Source organism: Dermacentor andersoni, chromosome 3, assembly GCF_023375885.2.
Source record: "Dermacentor andersoni chromosome 3, qqDerAnde1_hic_scaffold, whole genome shotgun sequence".
Taxonomy (NCBI): domain Eukaryota; kingdom Metazoa; phylum Arthropoda; class Arachnida; order Ixodida; family Ixodidae; genus Dermacentor; species Dermacentor andersoni.
The window spans coordinates 217,952,710-217,969,380 of record NC_092816.1 but is presented as its reverse complement, the minus strand read 5'-3'; the positions used below and the strand labels follow the sequence as shown (position 1 = coordinate 217,969,380).

The following is a 16,671-nucleotide window of genomic DNA, read 5'->3' as shown; positions in this document are numbered from 1 at the left end:
TTTTTCGAACATACGCAGCAAAATATGCAGCACCCTGCACATCCGTGCGTGCCTGACAGCCGAGGCGGTAGTATCGCCGAAAGTGATTGTCGCAGAATATGTGGGACATATTCTGTGATACTATCGCCTTGGCTGTCAGGCACACACCGGTATACAGAGTGATATGCTAATGATAATATGGGATGGTAATACAGGGAAATATGCAGCACCCTGTATATTGGCACTTTGATTGGCTGGTTGAGCACTACATGATGCAAAGGTGATAGTATCGCAGAAAGTGATCATTACAAAATACATATGTCTCTTCAGCTGTTTTCAGCAGTCCCCATAGTGCGCAATTTCCTCGTTTGATACCTCACATGCTGGTTGACACTTCCTGAGATAATGTCATCCCCTGTACCATTTGGCCAACTTCCGGCCTCGGCAGAATGTAAAAGTGAATTGTAACTATTAGCTCTTTGTTTATAGTGTTAACTTGCTGGCTTGCTGAATTGAAAGCAGTTTTTCACTGTGCATATGCACATTTTGTGAGAGCATGATTTATTCTGCTTTTGTTATTGTAGCATTGCATCTTGTTGGTGACCGATTATCTTTCCTGTGTAATGCAAAACATTACAATTGACTGTCTGAAGAGCTTTTTTCCCAAGCACTGTTGCATGTAAAAATCTAATGTCAATTGAATGGCACTGCAGCAAAAATTGTTGGTTCTCATATGTTATGCTGCACAGTTCCTTACCATTCATTCATGGGCAAACTGTCTGACTGCATAGCTGTGACTTTTAATTAGTTTAAATTGTTCTTTCTCTTTCTACTTTTGATCATCAAATGATTGCCCGGTAGTTAAGTTGTTGTGCAGCAATGCACAAAACTGTAGCATTGGTTTGTAGTCAAAGTGACTGCAATGTAATTGGAGTGTGATGGAAAGACCCCAGCAGAACGCACCTCGTGATGACTGTCGGTGTTTATGCAATTAGCATTCAAGCAATGTAGCGGCACATTGTAACCATTTTGTTGAAGACGCCTTTATCTAGAATCTGTGGTGGTCATTCTGAGATTTGCATTACTTTTGCTATTTCAGTTCTTTCCCTTAATATACTGCCCATTGATCGTTGATGTCTCCTTAGCTTCTATAAGAGCATTGCACAAACTTACACTGTGCACATTGCAGGGATGTGATTCTGTAGCAATGCCTTTTTTGATGCTATTCCTTTTCATGTTTCATGAGAGTTCAGAGCCACACTCAGCCAGCATTGTCAATGGGATCAGCCGGCCATGTTCGGTGGATGCTTAGAATGGAATAGAATTGAGTGGAAGGCATCACTACAAAATTGTGACCGAGCTGTAGCCATAATGTACACAATTTATTTGCAAAAGTCTGAGGTGTTGATTGCCAAAATGCATGCCTAATGCACAGCCAATCAGCTAAAAAATATAGTTGCACGCAGGAAGAGGAGACAAGTGCGTGCCCGTGTCTCCATTTCCTGTGTGTGCATATGATGCATTCTTCTCCGAGTGCAGCTGTGTCTTTGCGGCCAGGCAGGGTATCTCGCCACTTTTGTGGGCCAGTGACAGTGCAACCTATCTTGCTGTTTTCTTAAGTTAATCCTGGCGATAATGCAGTCCAAAGTTGTGTGGGCAACGAGGTGTGCACCACTGGGTATTAATTTGCTTTCTATCTTCTATCTAACCCTTATAAACATTGTTTTACTTATAATGAATGTAAACACTACATAACTGTTTGCTACACAACAGTTACATTGTCCATACAACAGTTCTGTACAAATCATGAATGCATTATGTACATGTCAACTACAGTTGAGGCTACAGTTCTTGTTGTTGTTGCTAATTTCCTTCATCAGCCATGCAAGATCGAATAGCCCTACAGTTAGTCCCCCTTAAAGGGGCCCTGAAATACTTTGTGGATATAGTAAGAAATTATTGCCGATCTGTTAATGGGAGGTTCCTGTGAACATGCAAGCCAAATATTGTGCTGCATGCAGCAGGGAAATCACAATCCCATCGAAAGCTGTAAAAATTGCTCGTTCCCTCCTTCGAAGCGTTGTCATGCAGCATAATCGCAAGCAGCTAAACCCACAACAGTTATTTGGTGATTTCGTTTTTGCAAGGACATTCTCAGTAATACAGTTATCGCTCATTTGAGTTATATTACAAATATGTTTGTGACCTGAAAATGACAGAAAAACCATGTCCTCTTTGCACTGCCAGTCTAACCACAACAGCTCCTGCGTATTCTGCGCGTGGCCTTCAACATGAAAAGCGGAGCGTACATGCTGCTGTCACTACGTGGTGCCACCACAAGCCATTTTGCATTTAACCCTCGGACAGGGTCAGCATGGCATTGCTCCCCTAAGCCCCCTGTGTAGCTCCCCCGTCTACCTTCCAGCGCGCTAGAGAAAGTGAAAGAAGACAAAGCCGCTCGTTACTCCAATAACTACGTCTAGCTTCACTTGTGCTTTAAGAAATAGAAAAATTTTTGCAGCAAGAGTCTCGTGAGGCAACGTAATTTCAAAGTGATCTCGTTCTATGGTGAGTTAGAAAAATGTTTGAGGGTGCCTTTAATTCACAGTCAGTTTTTGTAAGTGGAACTCAAATCTGTTGCCCCTGCTCCAGCCTATTGACTGACCCTATAAAAGTATGTGCCAAATGGTCGCAATACTAGGCATCCATACTTAATTAAGGGGCTAGTCTGCATACACGCTTATGTACCACCAAGCTGGTGGTGGTGCATACTTTTCATTTGTAGGCACGCTACTTCACATGGTTTTGGGAGTGCTTTTGTCTTTGCTTGCCTTTCTGTCTGTCTTCAACTCGTGGTGCCGCCACTTTAAAAAAAAATTATTTATGAATGCTGCTATCTTTTGTTGAGGTCATTGCAGAATGAACATATTGTCACATAAAACAGGCGTAAAATAAATACAAGGCTGGCCATTATGAAAAGAAAATAATTAAACAAGCACGAAAAAATAAACGCATGAAGGGCTTTTCAAATAACTCCTTCTTGCAATGTTGCTGAGCTTGTCTCTATCTCATGTAGGTAATGGAGTAAGGGTGAGGGAATGATGTTACCGCGTTGCATAGCCTGTGGAAGATATCAAAATACTAGGGGTATCTATCTATGTGACACTGCCCTCTCAATAACTGAAAGAATAATTTTACCCAGCTAGAAGTCGTTGTCCACAAGCACTGTGTCATACAGTTTAGTCCCACATGGGCTCTGTAAATAAATTCATCTTCTCAGAAGCTTGATTATCTCAGTAGCCAGCACCTGTTTGAAGGCCATGTGTACTAGAAGCCTCGCAATGAAAAATGTTCTTAGTTTATTCTAGAGCACAGAGTGGTTGAGTTGAATCTGAAGCAATGCCATATTGGCCAGATTAGCACTCGAAAAACAAAACAATGATATGTTGCCTAGCTGCATGAAACTTGCTACCACATTCCTGCTGTTGTAATCGTACCGCTGGCACGAGTTGTTGGGGTCTCGGTGCTGACGCCCGTTATTGCCAATGGGTCGCAAGCCCCAAGGGTAGCGTTGGCCTGGCGGCCTGGGGCACTGGAAGCATCTGAAGGTCCCGGCAAAGCAAGAGAAGACTGGTAACAGAGCAACTTGTTTATTCTAACATAGCAAAAGAGCGGCCGGTCAGGTCGACCGAAGTGGAGAGACGGGAGAGCACGCAACTCAACAGTACAAATCGGAGCCTCTCTCCTGGCGTCCGGGGGCAGCTGCTCTTATACCCTCGGCGTCGCGGTCCAAAAGAGAAGGTCACGGGATGAAGGTCACGGGATGAAGGTCACGGGACGGCGGAGCATGACCCCACGACGGCGCGAACTGTCGAGCCGAGAGACCTGCTGAACCGAGTGTAGTGACGCATCGCCAACCTTCACTTGGGGAGCTCCGCTCCCCTGATGCCGCGCTTTGACAAGCGTGGGCACACACACACACACGAAGACACGTGGCACTGAAACACGCCTGGACACGCTTGGCGGGTAGGCGTTGCGGCGGCGTCGGACGGGCCAAAATGTCCGCCGCTTTGAACAAAGCCCCGGCGTCCGTTGCATCCGCGCCGGCATTACCGCGCGTTGTAGGCGAAACGTAACAGACCGCCCCGCCGGGGGAAGGAGATCCCGATGGTCAGGGGACTGCATCCGCTGTCCGGAGGGATGTCGCTCGATGATGCTCATAACCGAAGTTGGGCGTCCTTGGGCGTTTCTTGAGCGCAGCGCACAGAGAAGGCCTCGTTCTCACGTTCAGGTGCACACAGGACACTGCAAAGTGACTTCGGGAGAGTTGACATTTTTGTTCTCGTTTCCGGCAAGCGTTAGAACCACGCCAAAAGTCAACCGCTCAGTCAGCAAGCACGGCACAACCCTCACTAAGCCCTGCCAGGCTCTTCCCCCTTTTATACTGCTGCCTAGTTCCTTACAGTAGTTTAGCAGCACTCAGAACGCGTCCACAAATCGGAAAAATTGCACTAAAAAGCACATCATCACTTTGAAACACTACACAAAAGCAATAGGTTAAAAATCCTGCCTCGGGAAGAAAAACATCAGTAACAAGCAATTTTGAGGCTGATTCCCACGTTAGGGGCTTCGACTTAAGCCATCGGCGTTACCGTTGAGACTCCCCTTTTTGTAACGCACCTCAAAGGAATATTGTTGCAAAGCGAGGCTCCAGCGCAGGAGGCGGCCATTTTTGGGAGAGATGGTCTGCAGCCATTGGAGAGGGCAGTGATCCGTCTCAATGATAAACCTCGAGCCGGCTAGGTAACATGACAATTTCTGAACGGCCCACACGATACACGCACACTCTTTCTCGGTGGCGCTATACGCCTGCTCACGACTGGTCAGCTTACGACTAGCATACAGGACGGGGTGTTCTACTTCTCCATTTTCCCGTTGGCACAGTACAACGCCCATGCCTCGCTCACTAGCATCACACTGAACAACGAACCCTTTTGTGTAGTCGGGCGATCGTAGCACAGGTTGGCTTGTTAGGGCGCTCTTTAGGGCGCTAAAAGCTCTTTCCTTCGTCTCATCCCAGACGACTGTTTGCGGCTCTGTCTTTCTTAGAGCATCCGTCAAGGGAGCCGCGATATCAGAGTACCTGGGGATGTACCTCTGATAGTAGCCGGCGACACCTAAGAACGACCGAATATCGGTCTTCGTGCGCGGTTGCGGGAAGTCTCGCACAGCGGCCACTTTTATTTCAGAGGGGCGGCGACGACCCCGACCAATCACGTGTCCGAGGTAGACAACCTCGGCCTGTGCTAACTGGCACTTGGGAGCCTTGACTGTCAAGCCCGCATCGCGCAGGCGGGTTAGCACTGCCCGCAAGTGCGCCATATGCTCAGGCCAGGATGCGGAGAATATCGCTACGTCGTCTAGATACGGTAAAGCGAATTCTTGCTGTCCCCGCAACACTTTATCCATGAGGCTTGAAAAGCAGTATGGCGCGTTCTTCAAACCAAAACTCAAAACTTTAGGACGGAATGTCCCCATTGGTGAAATGAACGCCGCATACCTACTAGCCTCTTCTGTAAGTGGAACCTGCCAATAACCCCTGACAAGATCTAGGGTGGAAATAAACTGAGCGCTACTCACTCTCTCAAGGCGCTCCTCGATGTTAGGGATCGGATAAATTTGATCCTTAGTGATGGAATTAAGCCTGCGGTAGTCGACGCAAGGACGAGGTTCCTTGCCCGGTACCTCAACTAAAATCAAAGGGGAGGTATAATCACTCTCACCCGCTTCAATAACACCGAGCTGTAGCATTTTCTTTACCTCAGCCTCCATAATATCGCTCTGGCGGGGTGACACCCGGTACGCCTTGGATCGTACTGGCTCTGGGGAGGTAAGTTCTATGTCATGAGTAAGGACAGAAGTCCTACCAGGCCTCTCAGAGAACAGACCTTGAAACTCTTGTAAGAGCTGGTGTAGTTCGGTTTTCTGCTCAGGCGACAGCGATGCTTTACTTATTAAGTCACTAATGACTTGATCGGTGTCTTTCCTGTTCGTCACTGAGCCTAGTCCCGGAAGCTCGACCGGAAGCTCTTCTAACTTTCCCGCATCGGGAATTTCCTCTCCAGTATCTGGTGCCTTTAACGCTACAGGCTCAATTTTATCCCGTTCGGGCGTGCCCTGAATACCAGCTTGCTGCGCCTCTGACCCTTTCTCATCGTTCATCAACGTTGGCCCCGCAACTACCGCCTTTGCAGCGAGCTCCCGAACCTTCGATCTGGTTAAGGCCTGAACGCTAGCCTCACCAAACAAAAGCCCCTTCTCGCGCAGGAGGTGATCGGACCTGTTTGAAAATAAGTACGGGTACTGGGGGGGCAGCATAGATGACACTGCGGCCTCCGTCTCAAGTGCTCCGAAAGGTCCTTCAATAAGCACTTTTGCTACCGGCAGACACACGCTATGAGCTTCCACTGCTTGCTTGATCCATGCGCACTCGCCCGTGAACATATCGGGTTCTACGTAAGAGGGGTGAACGACATCCATCGTAGCTGCGGTATCGCGAAGCACTCGGCACTCTTTCCCGTTCACGAGGAGGTCTCGCATGTAAGGCTCGAGAAGCTTGATGTTCTCGTCAGTGCTGCCTAATGAAAAAAACACGACTTTTGGTTTTGTTTCTGGGCACTGCGCCGAAAAGTGACCCGGCTTCTGGCACGTATAACACAGGCGCGCTTGCCTCGCCTCGAACCGCTTTCTGCGTTCGGCTTCGGCTGCCGCCGTCTCCTTACGTTCGGTCGGACACTGCGCCGAAAAGTGACCCGGCTTCTGGCACGTATAACAAACGCGCGCTTGCCTCATCTCGAACCGCTTTCTGCGTTCGGCTTCGGTTGCCGCCGTCTCCGTACGTTCGGTCGGACTGCTTTCACTCGCATCCGCACTACGTGTATCCCCCTTTGCTCTCATGGGTGTGAACTTCGGCCTCTCAAACTTGGAGCCAAATTCACCCTTTTGACCGTCCTTAGCTCCACGAGCCCGACGCGTCACAAACTCCTCGGCTAACTCAGCGGCTCTAGCCACCGTACTAACGTCTGGCCTATCCAAGACCCAGTACCGCACGTTCTCAGGTAACCGACTATAAAACTGTTCTAGCCCGAAACACTGCAGAACTTTCTCGTGGTCACCAAACGCTTTCTCTTCTTTGAGCCACTCCTGCATGTTTGACATAAGCCTGTACGCAAACTCTGTATGTGACTCACTTTTGCCTTTCTCATTTTCCCGAAACTTCCGACGGAACGCCTCCGCTGACAGCCGGTACTTTTTTAGCAGACTCGATTTCACTTTGTCGAAATCCTCTGCCTCCTCTCTCTCCAAGCGAGCGACTACGTCGGCCGCCTCGCCGGGTAGCAAAGTGAGCAAGCGCTGTGGCCACGTTTCCCGAGAGAACCCCTGCTTCTCGCACGTTCGCTCAAAGTTAACCAGGAACAAACCAATGTCCTCTCCAAGCTTAAACGGCCGCATCAGGTCAGTCATTTTGAACAATACTCGTTCTCCTGCACCGTGTGCCTGACTTCCATTACGAGCGCGTTCCATCTCTAACTCGAGACGCTTCATTTCCAAAGCGTGTTGACGGTCGCGCTCTTTTTCTTGTTGCTCTCGCTCTATCTGTTCTTTACGTTCACGCTCTTCCTTTTCTTTCTGTTCTTTTCGTTCGCGCTCATCTTTCTCTTTCTGTTCTTTAAGTTCGCGCTCCTGTCTTTTTGCCCGCTCCTCAATGGTCTCAAGGCATTCCGACAGCTCGTCATCCTCAGCTTCTAACTCAAGAATAGCCCTTAGCAGTTCCGGTTTTCTGAGTTTGTCTGAGACATCCAGACCCAACTCTCTTGCAAGCTCCAGCAATTTCGGTTTGCGCAACGACTTCAAATCCATGGCTGCTCTGAATGCTGCTTTCTCTACTGCCTACTATTGTCTTGCCGCAAACTAACCCGGCAGCAACGACAACCCCAATTACCAGCTCTGTTTCTAACACTAACAAAAGCCTGGCAAAACTCAGAAGAAGAAAGTCCCGCACTCACCAAACCTCGCAGCCAAGACTTCAGCGCAGTCGTTCCGCTGCAGGCAACCAGTCATCACACAGGGCTCGTTGCGCTGCTCCCGGATGGTCGTTGTGCTGCTCAGCATACAGTCAACCGCATCTCTTCGCTGCTGGCCTCCGTTGTCGCGATCTCACCGCTGGCAACCAGATGTTGTAATCGTACCGCTGGCACGAGTTGTTGGGGTCTCGGTGCTGACGCCCGTTATTGCCAATGGGTCGCAAGCCCCAAGGGTAGCGTTGGCCTGGCGGCCTGGGGCACTGGAAGCATCTGAAGGTCCCGGCAAAGCAAGAGAAGACTGGTAACAGAGCAACTTGTTTATTCTAACATAGCAAAAGAGCGGCCGGTCAGGTCGACCGAAGTGGAGAGACGGGAGAGCACGCAACTCAACAGTACAAATCGGAGCCTCTCTCCTGGCGTCCGGGGGCAGCTGCTCTTATACCCTCGGCGTCGCGGTCCAAAAGAGAAGGTCACGGGATGAAGGTCACGGGATGAAGGTCACGGGACGGCGGAGCATGACCCCACGACGGCGCGAACTGTCGAGCCGAGAGACCTGCTGAACCGAGTGTAGTGACGCATCGCCAACCTTCACTTGGGGAGCTCCGCTCCCCTGATGCCGCGCTTTGACAAGCGTGGGCACACACACACACACGAAGACACGTGGCACTGAAACACGCCTGGACACGCTTGGCGGGTAGGCGTTGCGGCGGCGTCGGACGGGCCAAAATGTCCGCCGCTTTGAACAAAGCCCCGGCGTCCGTTGCATCCGCGCCGGCATTACCGCGCGTTGTAGGCGAAACGTAACACTGCTCACACTTCCTCACCACTTCGGATAGCACTGTGAAATGAGATGCAATGTGTCTCTCATGTTGCATATTTTGTGCTGATGTGACTATGACCAGGTCTAGCACAAACCTGAAATAGTCATAACGACCATGAAATTTCAACCTGCATTCTGTGAGAACAAATTGAAATGTCTTAACCACCAGGCCTTGCCGTCATGGGCTGTATTTTAGTACTTGCTGTAGAAGGCTAAATAGACAGCTAAGTGGACAGTGGCCATCTTAAGTCTTATTACAATTGTGATGATGGCAGCAAAAGAGACAGCATCAGAGACAAAAACTATGCAGGCTTCTTTGCTGTCCAAGCAAGGTGGTGGCTGAGCAGAAAGCTTGGAAACTCTACAGGAAAGTCCTCTGCTCACAGGAAAACATCTAATCTAAGCTATGATGTGGTTTTTAATAGGTTTGCACACTCAAAGTTCAACGATATCACTAGCTTTTCATTGTTGATGCAAACAACACGGAGATGTCTTCCAGATGGTTCCAGATGCCTGCCTTTACTTGGGCTCATACCTGTCTTCGTCAGAGTAGACAGTCTCCACTGTTGACCAGAATTGGAACACATCCTTAAACTGGTTGGTAGTATACATGGTTGGTAGTAGCACTCTGTTGTTGCCCATCTTCCTTGTGGCGACAATTCTGGGCACATGTTTATTTGTACTGTATTTTATGCTGTCATTTTGCCTGAGGGACCACAAAAACCAGAACCGGCAGTGATCTGTTCGCTGCCCTTCTTGTATTAAGGGCTCATTCGTGCCGGCGACATTCAGAGGTTGGACGACCAAGTTGGTTGCAAAGTGACAACTCGCAAGTGTTTCTAAATAGTCATTTTGGTTGAAAAGCAATCACCTGGGTCAGTCACTTGCTGCCTGATTTTTCAGTCTTGTGACTGCATTTTCAAGCCTACTGTTGGTGAAGCTAGTTGGTGATGGTGGTGTCAGCAGTCATGATCATCGTCAATTGCTAGACATTTTGGTGCAGTGATGGGCAGATCGCACTTGCCTGTGTGAACATCGATCACCTCGAGTAACTTCATGGTCGCCAGTCATCGTCGGTCAATCAACCTATATCAGTTGCCATTGTGAATGAGCCCTAAGACTTGCCCTTTGCTGGATGCAGGGCGGTGTGCGAGCTGGGCCAGCGCCTGGGACCCCAACTCATCTCATTGGAGCTGGATGGGGAGGAGTTGACGGATGCTTCGTTTGAGGCTTTGCGCATCTGCAAACGGCTACGCACCTTGGGTGTTAGCTATGCTGAGAACCTCTCGGACGCCAGCCTTGCCTGCATCCAGGTCAGAAGCTTTCTTTTTTTTTTCTTTCATATTAAAAAAAAAAGTTTGTGTGTGTGTGTGTGCGTGCGTATCTGAGCTCCTTTAAGTATAGGGAAGAAGTTTCTGGGTCAAACCACTACGGTTTGTTCTGCATCAGTGAGGGCAAGTGGTGCTTAGCAAAGAAAATATTCATAACTTTCCTCATTAAGTATTCTCCTCTCTCTGTCTCTGGCACTGCTTGTATAGACAAGACAAATTTCGCATGTGGCAATGCAAGCCAGGTGCCTTGGAGTTGCAACTATATGCATAGTGTGCGCCAACAGACGCACCACTGGTGGCGGCCTTGCTAAGTGCACTTCAGAAGGGATTCACATTTTCAGAGTAAAATGAGCAACACGTTGCATCTGTGTGGTGGCCAAAGCTTCAAGGCACGTTGAAGAACGATCGTTGTGCAGTGGCGTGCTCAAATACCTGTAAAAAGCTTGCTGGCAACACAGTTCTAATCATTTCCTGCGAGGCTTCATCAGCGAGAGAAATGGCAGCAATGGATTGTTGCCATGTGGCGGGAAATTTCTTGTCATTTCAGGGTTGGTTGCACTCTATCGTGTTTTCACGGATAAGAGATGAAGTTGGTCACGGTCTACCCATCTTTTAGTTTGGTTTGTGCGCAATGCAGAATACAGGTTAAAGGCATTTTGCTTAGGTTCTGAATGCCGCTTGCAGCTTCTGCTGTTTGTCGCATTGTCACCGTGTTCCCCTAGCACGACTGTAGTGCATTGTGTTGTGTGTTAAAGCTGCTGCTGCTTACAAGGACTGATTTCGTTGGTTTTATGCGGCCCGTTAAATTGTCGCACCAACTGTCCTGCAGTAATGTTTTTGAATCTATTTTGTGTGTGGCTTGCACATGTCAAACTGTTCCAGTTACTTCATGCAGAACTGTTGTTGATTTGTTGTACAAGGTTTTTATCTCGGCTTGTTTGTAAGGGGCCTAAATCACTTTGTGTTTTATCAGAATGATTACAGGCACAGGCTTCTTTAACAGCTTTATTCCTTTCGTCCTAGGACATCTTTGATATTAGGGTTGCTTGGGAAACTTGTTATAAGAGAGGTAGCTCAGGACGAGGATTGCTGTTTGGTGTTGGATATGGTATATTTATTTAAATTTCTCTGACGAATCCATGTCAGATTTGTAAAGAAATTACACTTAAAGGGGTCCTGAACCACCCCTTGGGCTTGTTGAAAAGACATTGTCCGTGCATAGCATGCACTGCTGTGAACATTTCAGCCATGTTTTGCAGTTGTGCGCAGCATGTGGAGCTCGCAGGCAGACTGCAGACACCCTTTGCTCAAACAATCTTTCCTGCAGAAGCCTTCTCCACACTCTTTTCTAGACGCTTTATTTCGTAACAGAGTGGATTCTGACACGCGGCTACTATTGGCTAACAGCTGAGGTCAATAAAGGCGGGTGCTTGGATCAGTGCGCTTCTTTCTACTGTTACTGTGTATATTTATTGACGAAGTTTAGTAAACAGGCTGAAGTAAGTGAAAATCTGCTTTCGAATTTAGATAATTATATCGATCCGTAAGAAGCCAACTATCATCTGGTCATGCTCAGCCACCCGCATTGCAATTAAACTTTGGCCACCCTGCTTATAGGTGTCGTAGCCGTCGGGTCTCTCTAATTTAAACTAGTTTTGAGCACTCAACTAGCCTCGAATCCTGCGACACTTAAGGCCAGACCACACGCATGGTTGCCAGCATGCACTCACTGCTCCTGGTTATACACCTTGGCAGACTTATTGAAAGCTCTCCAAAATGCGCAAGTTGGACATGACTGCTATCCCTCCGTCAAGCTGGTGAAGGACAAAGGCAGTCCACACCACATAGCACACGAGCATGCGCTCGAGCCCTGTCATTCACAAAGCAAATGCTGTGCACTACCTTCGCATGTAGCCGAGGTCTGCTATGTGGCACACATACTGTGGCTGCCACAGGGTGCCGCGGCGAATCCAATGGCTAAGCACACTGCGGCTCACTGAAGACAACCGCGTTTGGCTTACGTTTGGTGCGCCGTAGGCATCAAAATTGGAAATAGTGCCATCTACGTTAACATCCCAAATCAAATTTGAACTGCACGCCATAGTAACTTTCAGTAGGCGGAGCGTTGTGGGCATGCCCTGCTCTGCCATAGCCTTCGCAGTGCAAGGCATTGAAGAAGGAGCGGGAGCGCTGCGAAGGGCATGTTTCATTGCTTGCAACTCCGCTTCTGCTGAACGCATTGAAGTACATTTTGCGGCAAAGTATTTCCGAGATAGCCTATTTTACCTTCAAATTCATTTCCCCGCTTCGATAAAAAGTGGTTCAGGGCCCCTTTAATGCTGTCCGAGCAGACTTACTATGCAGATTGCCTTGTGTGTTTCACAGCTGAGTGCCATTTTGCGCATGCACTTCTTACTCCATTGAATTCTTTCTTATTATCCCTGGTGGTGTAGGTGTGCAATGCCTACGCCAAGCCAAGGTAGACAGTGGCAATGCCTATATCAGACCTTGCCGCCAGCACTATCTACCTTGGCAGGCACTTCTCCACTTTTAAATATATCCTGTGGCTTCTCTCTTCCATAACATTCGGGGAAAAAAATGCTCAAACATTGGTAACATTTTAGCTTTGCACGTTTCCAAGCCGGTTTCTCAGGGAACTCCAAATTGAAAAAACTGCGCTGGGAAGGGGTTTGTCGACATATACAGCGGATTGCTTCGGTGGTGTAGGAGTCTCACATTTTTATTCACCCATATGTATTATAGATAGGTAGAATTTTAAAAAACAAGGACAACCGAGACATTGCATTAATCAACAAAATGAAGCAGCTACTTAACACGAGCTCCACCTAGTATAACTGGGCTTTGCCTCGCTTGTTTTTCCATGTTTTTCCTGCAGCTGTGATGGCTGGAGTAGTGATCTGGCACATCAAAAAAAGAGAAATCGTGGCCGCAAACTTCAGCCATCCTTGCTGTAAAGTGTTGTCGTCTGTTACTGCATCCTGAGCATGCTTTCGAAAGCGCCCGCTATATAGCCATCAGTGGTGCCTCTATAGGCAGCGCACAATGCATATAGCGACAAACAATAACAGCACAAATTTTAAATCGTTAACATATTGTGAGAAAATGAATAATGTTTCAAGCAAGATTATTACAGCAACAGGCCCTGGGACAAATATCATTTGTGAAAAGCCACTGAGGGCAGATAGGTTACAAGCTACAACAACTATGAACCTTCCATCTTAGTGTCAGCAGCTCCTGTAAGAGGAAAAAAAAAATGTGTGAGTACTTCAGTTAATCTATCCATTAAGAACATGTAAGCTGGGCTTTGCAATGATGCCAGCGCCACATAACTTTGTCAGGGCGCCCTATACAGTTCTGGAGCACTGCATGTGCCATAATGAAATGTGTGTACCATTCCTGAAGGAAATGTTCTCCTTACACAGCTTTGTTCATGGTGTGATTCCTAGCAAATGAGTATTAACTTAGGCAAAACTGTCTCTATGTAATTTACTAGGTGGTTAACTCCTCTTGTACTCTTTCAATGATTCCTTACTACTGAAAGTAACAGCAGTAGTACATGTAGTAGTAATACTAAAGCTAGTAAGTAGTAGTAATATGAGCATACCTTGGGCTCCTCTTCACTTGTAATGTGTCCTGGAGCAAGCATATCGAAGTAATATGCAGGAAATCAATAAAAACAAACTTGACAACCTGCAGTGCTGTGTGGCTCCTCAAAGAACTGAACTGCTAATGTAAAGAACACTAATCCAACCAATTCTTAATATACATCTGTATTGTGGAACCCTTTTCAGAAAAATGATATATTAACAAGAGTGAGTCTATACAGAAGAAAGCTGTGCATTTCATTTCCTGTTCAGATGATAGGGTCTATGATGAAAAAGTAAGAAGGTTCATACTTGAAAGATAGGAACTGACCTCTCTGGTCTGAACTTAGCCCCTGTGTCAGCACACAGCCACAGCGTTAAAGTTTCAGCACACCATAATTAACCCATATACATTAATACACAAAGTTAATTGAACCTTTCCTGACTCATAGCTTTCACAGCCTAAACCTTTGGATGTTTCAACTTCGAATCAACATGTACAGATGCAATTTTTCTTTCTCCTAACAACTGAATATTGGAATGCTTTGCCATGTTCATTTGTTACCGTTGACCGATTTTTTTTTGTCTGCAACTAATATGTGATGTTATCCTTCCTCTTGCAATAGCCCTAGCAGGACTGCAGCATGTAAAAATGTAATACAGTCGAACCCACTTATAACGATACCGGTTTTAACAATGTATCGGTTATAACAATGAGAACCTGCTGCACCATCGACTTTTGTACGTTTTCCATGGTGAAATAACCCGGTTACTACAATGCCCCGATGCCGCATTATCGGTTATAACGATGAAGTCTGGCTACTGGGTGTCTGAGCCAAAAGGTAGTGAAATGCGAAATCCTTGAAAAGAAAAAAAAGAAAACGATAAATTCGAGCTGCTCCACGATGGACCGCTGCTCCAACAGCCGCCGCGCACTCATTTCCCAGCCATCTCCGTGCGGCTCTCTCCTGTCACCCTTCCACCCCTCCGAACGCGAATGGGCTGCGCCCATAGCTCTACGCCGCCCCACCCTCCAAAACACAAATGGACCGCACCAACTGCGCTGCAAGCAGATTGCTCGCATGTTGCTCACTGGCTCCTCATTCATTGCAATTCTGCAAACAGCTTAATCGCTGCTTTCGTTTTTGTGGAAGTCGTTCCTGCCCACGCGGTTTCTCAACTTCGCTCGACTCACCGCTGAAATGGGAGATGGCTGATCTGCCCGCTGATCATTGGCAATGCACGACGTTGCCGGTGAAAAGAAAGCGCACACGGCTATGGATTTGGAAACTAAGTGCTTATAGACCTCAGACTCTGCCCAGGCGGCGCTGCGGAAAAACCCGTCACCAGCGCCCCCATCGCAGCCTTGGTGCAAACTGAGTAGTGCAAGAAGAGCTGTCGGGCAAGCGAAGGTGCATAGGCCACAATGGACCCTCCTCTTTCGGTTGTGTTGAGGCACGGTTTCCTCATAATCAAGGACCTGGAAAGCTTCTGCCCATCCACGCTTCGGAAAGGGAGGAAGCTCAGCGGGGCGAAGTACGTGTACAATATAAAGGAAGTCTCAGGTGTTATTTCGGCATGCTGCAACTCCCAAGTACAGAGAGCATCAGGCTTGTTTATAGGCATATCAGCATAAAAATCTCAGCATTTCAAATTGGGCAGCAAACAGCGTGTGAACATAACGAAAGTAAGCTTCCTGCAGTGCCGGCGCGCCACATCTTTCTGCCTCGCAGGAACTATACAGCATCGCTCAGTACCTTTGCACTTTTCGCAGACGCTTCAAGCAACACACGTGCACAAATTAATGTAAATAAACGCAACTTTTTTTTACACATGTGCTTTACTTCGCAATTGCTCACCCAGTGCTCCTACAGCAACTTTATTATTCACATTTGAAAAACGCAGTCGAGCAGGCTCAGCACATTGCGGAATGTGCTTGTTGTATCGGCGCAGGACATATAAAATACCGAAACTAGAAATGAGCTCGCGATACAACGATGCTCTAGAACAGGATTTTGAATTCATAAATGAACGAAATATTTGGTTAAACTTACCTGTCAAATCTCCGTTCTACTTGTTGAGTCAAGCGGAGGCGGACGTCTGATAACAGGTGGAAATATCAACGGCACATACGCAAGGTGGTTCGCAACATTGTTTTTTCTGTTGCCAACGAACTGGCGGCTCTAGATTCTTGGGTTTCGCTTGGTTGCCACGGTCCTACCTCAGGGCTACGCATATAGCACAATTACAGCAGAACAACATTATCGCACAGTCTCATGCGAGTCGCTGTGTTGTGGGGAATGCAAGTAATTCGATTACCCAACACGTTGAACGGCCCGTATCCAGCTATCTCGCCTTTCCCCTTCATATGATCGCGTTGGAAATCGGTAAAAGTGAACGTTGTTATTCAGTCCTTCACGTTCATGACAATTTACAACACAACAGTAGCGTCGATTGCGGCGTTTCTTTGTAGCGCGCGGAGCTATCGAGGTTGCCGTCGTTCCCGCGATCAGTCTGACGAGAGAGCCAGCAAGCGCTTTATGGCAGTTCGACGATGCGTCCGAGTAGAGGAGAAATTCAGAGCTCTCTGCCTGGGTGTTAAATGCGCAAAACACTGCAATATGGACCAAAATCTAGTTAAATCGTTGTTTCGCAGTCGCTAGCTGCATAGGCAACTTAGCAAGGGAGTCGGGCTTGGCACTACTCAATTACTGCCTCTTCGCACCGGCAGGTGGCGCTAGGTGTCTTGCAAAACTCCAGAGTCTGACGTCCATAACCGATGAGACGATTGTCACGAACATACTTTCATCGGATAGCGACGGTGACGACGGCAGCGACGACATGGTAGGGCA

The 16,671-nt window shown here is 47.7% G+C and overlaps 1 protein-coding gene across 2 annotated transcripts in view; it reads left to right on the top strand.

The window, feature by feature from the left end:
- Window positions 1-16,671, top strand: part of LOC126524290 (uncharacterized) — a 60,172-nt gene that overhangs the window by 3,882 nt on the left and 39,619 nt on the right. For both annotated transcript variants that reach the window (XM_055067231.2, XM_050172623.3), the window contains exon 2: window positions 10,025-10,196. In XM_055067231.2, the coding sequence (XP_054923206.2) occupies window positions 10,025-10,196 (172 nt within the window). The remainder of the gene's footprint in view (window positions 1-10,024; window positions 10,197-16,671) is intronic.